At 44.2% G+C, this 7,047-nt stretch overlaps 1 protein-coding gene across 1 annotated transcript; it reads left to right on the plus strand.

Annotated features, from left to right (window-relative positions):
* Window positions 1-2,560: 2,560 nt before the first annotated feature.
* Window positions 2,561-5,201, plus strand: LOC120808526 (melanocortin-2 receptor accessory protein 2A). The gene is made up of 4 exons (XM_040161494.2): window positions 2,561-2,763; window positions 2,866-3,002; window positions 3,482-3,581; window positions 3,923-5,201. Exons 2-4 carry the CDS (start codon window positions 2,885-2,887, stop codon window positions 4,383-4,385), a joined length of 681 nt encoding a protein of 226 aa, XP_040017428.1. The 5' UTR covers window positions 2,561-2,763; window positions 2,866-2,884; the 3' UTR covers window positions 4,386-5,201.
* The last annotated feature ends 1,846 nt before the right edge of the window (window positions 5,202-7,047 follow it).

A 7,047-nucleotide genomic window follows, 5' to 3' on the forward strand; every position in this document is an offset into this window, starting at 1 on the left:
CTTCACAATGAGAGAAGGAAAAGGGCTTGAAAGTGGATGTGCAATTGGAAAGCTTGAGGATATACCGCGCTTAATGAATTCAAGCTTGAAGAGATTGGGAGAGAGGTTCTGCAAAGGCTGAGACCGACACATCGGACACAAGAGGGGATGCAGTTAATCAGAAAGGAAAAGTCTAATGGAAAAGAAGACAGGAGACTAATAGAGAGCTCATTTATTGGATTTTGAGTAGTGAAGGAAGAGTCTTCATCGCAAGTCAGGGCATTCTGACACTTCAGAGCAACATCAGAATGATGCACTTTGTGTAACAACACAACCGATGCAGGTTTGTTTGAATATTTCTGATAGACAGGCGACAGAAGCTCTAAAGCTTGAGCCAATTTATGACCAGAATAAAAAAAGGCAGTTGAATATGAATAAGATAGAAAACACAAAATACATTCACGCACACACACACACACACACACACACACACACACACACACACACACACACACAGTGAACTGATGGCTGTGTGTTGAGTGATAGAAAACTACAAACAGAGCAAAACGGGAATAATTAATATGCCAGAAGCTGCTATGATGTAAAGTTTAATGCTTATAATATTTAAAGGATTCTGCTGCCACCAGGTGGCCCAAAGGGCGTATTGCATTTCTAGTAGTAACTTCAGTTTTCATGCATTAGTGCCAATAAGGTTTTAGTCTTATCGCTAACTAACTAATAGTGGTGGTACTCCAATTTAATTTGTGACATGTCAGTTATGTCGATGACACAGACAAGAACTTTGCCCATTTAGCTGCCAGCTACCAGTGGACACATTTACTTTGATCGAAGCCCTTGTTACCTTAATTGTGACAACATGTCACTACTACCACTGCAATGCTTTAAGAACGAAGCAACAACGAAAAGAAACAACAGACCAAAGCAAACACAGGGGGAAAGATTTGACGGATTGGCTGCTTTTATTGAAATTCTCATCATTGATCCTCAAGTAGACATGAATGTAATAATAAACCGTGGTGCTGATATATCAGCATGACATTTATGTTCCAACATCCAGCAACTGATTTTTTTTTTCTTCTTTTGTGAAGGTCTGGATCTTTAGGGATAATGTCCTCCATTGAGTTGAGTCCAATATAAAAGCTGTTTCTGTAATATTGTACAGCTTATTTTGAGCAATTCTGACATCATCTGCAGTAAAAACACATGCTTCAATAAAAAACAGTCCATGATTTTAAGGAGGTACGGACAAACTGTCCGTTTTAGCTGTGAGCAAGTCAAAGGAAATCATCTGGATCGGATTTGTCAGCAAACGTATACTCTTTGGATTTAACCAAAGGACGAATTCACTTCAACTCTCAGGGCTCCAAGTGATGCAGCCTCTTGCGTTTAAGCAATTAGTGCACTTTAGGTTGTTTTCAGTCCATTTATTGAGTTCCCAGGTCAGATCTGTCAACACCTTTTGAAACAAGACCACGTTTAAACTGAAAAATAGTCACAGCTCCTCCATAAACAAGGCGCCTCGCGGTCCAAACGTGTGTTTGCGTGGTTTTGACAAAGGACACGAACACAGGATCAGACCACACGCCTAACGTAAGTCTACAAGATGGTAAAGTGTACAGAGAGCACTAATGGCACCAAGGTTTCTATGTATTTTCTGCACTTGTCATCAATGGTGAATTTTATGGTGATTTAAGGACTGTGACTACATGGGACTCTGAAGTGGCTCGATGACTACTTAAGAGGCACTTCAAAGATTACAGTTATTATAATTAGGACTACTAATGAACACAGTTGCTTGAAGGACGACGTATCCACTGGATGAAAGAGGACATTTGACTATGTGGTGTTTTGGAGTCCCAATAAGCATGAGTTTTAATAAGCATTTCACGCCATAGCAGACCCATTTTTAAATTCTCCTCAGTGGAAGTATGTATAAAATCAGTAGTCATGGTTACTTGTTTAGGACATTTGGACAAACTCTGGCTTCACTAAGATGGCTAAAGGTCGAGATATTTAGAGATGCAATCTCTCCAGAGACTTAACTGGAAAATTACAAATCAGCCTTTTGGGTTTTAAACAGGACTTAGTGCTTAAACCTGAGCTGCTTGCTCCAACTGGGTTTTGGCAGCGTTTTTGGAATATGTTAAAAAAAAAGAATTCACCATTTTGTTACAGTGCTCAGTAGTGTCCCCAAGCTTTAATGTAAACTGATAACATTATGAAACTCAACCGAAACTCAAACTCAATATTTTTAAATAAAGGGCTTTCATTCATGGTCATTATTTTGCATCACCCTGATAGATTTGTGAATCCAAAACTCTTACAAGAGGTGGAAGTGCAGAGGGAGAAAGGGGGATAAATTTACATTTTCGTTCAAATGAGACTTCCTCTTTCTGACTTCCTTCTTCTTCAACCCTCCTGGGTGTAAATACACCAGTCAAAAGGTTTGTCATTGGATTGAATGAATCAACATGCCTGGGCAACACCCCCCCCCCCCCCCCCACACACACACACACACACTGAGAAAAGCAGTTTCCTCGCCCCCGACACCGCCTCCTCCATCTCCGGGAGGACGGAGCCCTCAGTAGGATGCTGCATGACGGCGCTGGGTACCACAAGGCAGCTGCAGCAGGACGGATGGAGTTGTTTGCGTCACGTTGTGAGCGATGGATTTCCCTTGTTTTGTTTGTCACGTTCTGAAATCTCGGAAGACGCAGGAAGTGACATCGGAGGAATTTGTTTGCCAAATTAACGGCATTGACGGTTTTTAATTTTTAATTATTTTTTTTCGATTACAAAAAACACGCGCTTCACATCCTCGGGGATTCGTAAACTTTACTCTTCAATCGTTTTCTTGCGGATAAGGTACGTGAATCGGTTTGAAATGTCCGACTTCCACAACCGGAGCCAAAGCAGCGCACGTCGCAGTGACTACGTGTGGCAATATGAATATTACGACGAGGAGGAGCCCGTGTCCTTTGAGGGACTCAAGGCGCACAGATGTAAGCTTAATGCAACTGCATTACTGACACAATGTTCCATAGCTTTTACTGTGTGTGTGTGTGTGTGTGTGTGTGTGTGTGTGTGTGGCAGCAAGCAGGGGAACTCACCTTTTCAGCTGTTCATTAGTAGCATAATGGTGCACAACCCTCATTGCACACATTCCACTCCTTGCTGTGTGTGTGTGTGTGTGTGTGTGTGTGTGTGCGCTGCCTGCCTGCCTGTCATTAAACAAATGGTTATTTCTGGGCATGATGCACCTTTACTGGTAAAGATCAAGCCACTTAAAGAAACAAAAAAAAGGCCAATTTGATGACATGCGACCAAGTTACGGAAGTACTGAACGCTCATTAACTCGGTAATTGAGTTCTTTGCTCTCACCGAGAGAAACGTTCAGAATCAGACTCCAGGAGCAGAAAGGAGCTGAGGAGAGGATTGAATGATGTACTAAAATAAGAATCTTCCTTCTCTGATATTTCAGACTCCATTGTCATCGGCTTTTGGGTCGGACTTGCCGTGTTCGTCATTTTCATGTTCTTTGTCCTCACGTTGCTCACGAAGACTGGAGCTCCACATCAGGAGTGAGTATGCTGCATATTAAGAGGTCCACGGCTGACGTTTCCGTTCACCTTCACATCCAGCCCCCCCTCCGGGAATCCCTTCAGAAAGCCCCAGCAATTCAGCTCATGATGTCTTATGATGTGTGTGAAGGATGGAGGCTCCTCAGTTGGAGGATTTCCAGCATATTTGTACCACCCAGATGAAATAACAGTGAGAAGGAGGAAAAACAAAACATGAGAGACTCTAGCTTTCAGTTGATTTGGGTCTAAAATAAAAGGGACCATATAAAAGCCTCAGATTTTCAGAGCATTCTCCTGCTTCAAACGTGACACCTGCTGCTGCGATCTTTGTCTCCCACCAGGAACCAAGATTCGGGTGAAAAGCGGCATCGGCCGGGCAGCTGCCTGGTGGACATCGGCAGCCCCCAGGACGAAAACGACAAAGCGTTCTCTCGCCCTTTGTTGACGGGGCCGCGCTCCTATTTTCACTTCTACATCAACGAAGAGGATCAGGGCCACGGGAAGAGAACGGGGAACCCCGACGGGGCCCGGGCCCAGCAGGGGACCAGGGGGACCGGCTCCTCTGGGACGGACGAGATGGAAGACGACGTGGAGGAGGAGGCCGGGGGAAACCAACCCCTCGAGGGACTCCTAGAGGAGAGTAAGACAGACGGGGAATGTGCCTTCTTTTCCCACTTCAACATCCCGAACTTTGTTAACCTGGAGCACAGTTCCACATTTGGGGAGGAGGATCTGCTGTATGAGCCGTCCGTCGTAGCGGAGCGGCGCCGTCACTCTCGGGACGCTCACTGTGACGGCCACTGAGTCTGTTTTCACGTGGCGGCCATGGAAATGACCTAATTGTAATATTTGCTTTCTTTTCACGTGGCCATTTGTGATGTGAGACAGGGACACACACACACACACACACACACATACACACATACACACAGGCCTGCCAAACCTGCAAACCTTTTCCTAGAAAGCGTGTGAAGCTGTGAGAATCTCTTGTCTTTTAAGCAGGGAAACGATCAGATGAACAAGAAAGAGTGGGGGAAAAAAGATGCCCCCAAAATTCCATTTCGAAGCGCACCGCACGGATATGAGATGCTGTTTACTCTAAAAGATCGATGGTGCTTTTCACTTGGAGCCGGCTGCGCTGCATTGAATGCGGCTGTGCTCTTCGTTTTGTACAATTCGGAACGCCGCCGCGCTTTCTTTAATGGTCGTTACGGCTCAATCGCTCCAACAGCACACACATGCCAGGGGGTGTATCAGCAAGATGATAGTTAATCATTTAAAGGTGATGTTTACTCTAACCGTGTGATTAGTAGTTTAAAAATATAGAGGGGGTGCGCTGGGAACCACAAGGTTGGTGATGCAAGCCCCGGCTGCCCCATGTCCCATGTCGAAGTGTCCCTGAGCGAGACACCTAACTCCTAACTGCTCCCCGGGCAAAAATGTAACCAGCCATGGGTTAAAAATACAATGTAAGTCGCTTTGGATAAAAGCATCAGCTAAATGTACTGTAATGTAATGTATATTATAGTGGTAACCGAAAACCTTGCGTGAAAATGTGATATACTTTTTGTATACAGAAGTTGGAAATCATTTGACTGTCCAAATAAAGGCTAAATGGTTTGACAGTTTTTTTATAGACATTACACATAATGAAAGGTCACACTCGCGCTTTACCAAAGGTACCAACAAAAACTTGAAGCGGCTCAAATGAACATTTAACGGAGCATTTTAGCATCTAATAGTTCCGGGTTTTGTGCTCGTGGCTTGCAAATTGACGGCTGTGGTTGACTGTCACAGGTCCCGTGGAGGCCACTCTGTCCAGCAGAAAATAAAGTGATAAGACTGCCTAAAAGCCCCTTGAGAAAATTAACTCATAAAATAGAGCAGTAAAGCAATAACAAGACATTTTTCCCCACGGGAGTTAGAGGAGCTGACAGGAAATGTAATATTATGGTAATGTGGAAAGACAGACTACTCCGAATCAATGCTAATGTCGCTCTGTGGGGAAATAAGCCGCTTGCTAATACGTTCGGTGAACCAACACAAAAAAGCCTGTAGGGTGACAATATATACAGTAGCAGAACATCCGTTGGGAAATGAACACTAAAGTGAAGTCCGAGGTGCTGCATTTGGGACTCAAGCCCCCACGCGGCTTTCAACATGGCGACGGCTGATCCAGCAGCTACCGTTGCTAACAGGGCCAAGCTAAAGGGTTGGGGATGAGGATGCTGCGGGTCAGGACTTTCCTATCAGCAATAACTGATGTTAACGCTGTGTGGAACCTTCGAAATACGGTGGTAATGACTTTGATTTTTGGGGATAACAGGAATAAGACACGATGAAAACACTTGAGATGAGCAGTGCTGCCGCCCTGACTGGGGTCTTAATTCATGTAAAAATGTTCTTTGCAGTCAAAACTAATTAAATTACTTTGAGCCAGGTCCGGTGATGATTATGCAAAGGAACATTGCGAGCCTTCGTTGTCACTCTTCAGCAAATGTCCGAGACTATTTATGTGCAGCTGACGGAGGGATGTGCTGGGAATGGCTGAGAGTCCATCAATGTGTTTTAGATAATTACGTTTTAAAGGTCACGTGTTTCTCTCTTATCTTCAGTGAAAGTTCCCATTTTTACAAAAGCAGCTCTTCGTTGTTTTGTCTCCAATGAAATTTCAAAGAAGCTGTCGAGGAGGGACGGAGACGAGGTGCAGAACAAACCCGATTTAAAGAGCTCCACATCTGCAGTGACAATCAACAACCAACGGAGGGGGCGATGGAGTTTCATGCAACAAGTCTGCCATTTGCCGACGCCCCCCCGATGTGGGAACTGTGGTGAACAGTTGGCATTTTGTTGACCAAGAATTTCTGTTGGGGGCTCGAAAAACAAAATCCCAATTTGAAGGTCAATACATTTTCGGCTGCAGCGAAGAAACAACACATTGTTTCGTCATTCTGTTTCGTCACGCTGTAACGGGCAATGTTGTAGAAAAAGAACCTTGTGAACAGATAACCTTCTTCTGAAAAGCCTCTGTGGTTTAAAAGCTGATTAGAAGCCTGCATCAGCATACGTCCACTCAAATGAGAGGTGCATAACGTCAAGCAAATTGAATAAAACCGAAGGTCATGAAATTGCTTCTTTAGGCTGACCCATTTGAGAGAGTTATCTAAACAGCTAATGTCCTTTGTTAAATTAGAATTAGAGCATTCGAGCATTAGTGCCTGAACTTTCTCATAACAGATGCACAACATAAATACACCATCATTATTATTGCTGATGACTCACTGCACCCAGCCATACTTAAAAGGCTCAAAGTGTCATCTATTGCTCTTTCTACACCAGAGTGCGAAGAGGAGTGTAAGGGCAGGCGGGGGAAGGGGGGGATTTGGGCTAATTTATTCCAAGAAAACAAACTCATTAGACTTGCTCCGATTGTCTACGGAGAAAAATGTGAAGGATTTTGAAACCA

This window comes from Gasterosteus aculeatus, chromosome 18 (assembly GCF_964276395.1).
Source record: "Gasterosteus aculeatus chromosome 18, fGasAcu3.hap1.1, whole genome shotgun sequence".
Classification (NCBI taxonomy): Eukaryota; Metazoa; Chordata; class Actinopteri; order Perciformes; family Gasterosteidae; genus Gasterosteus; species Gasterosteus aculeatus.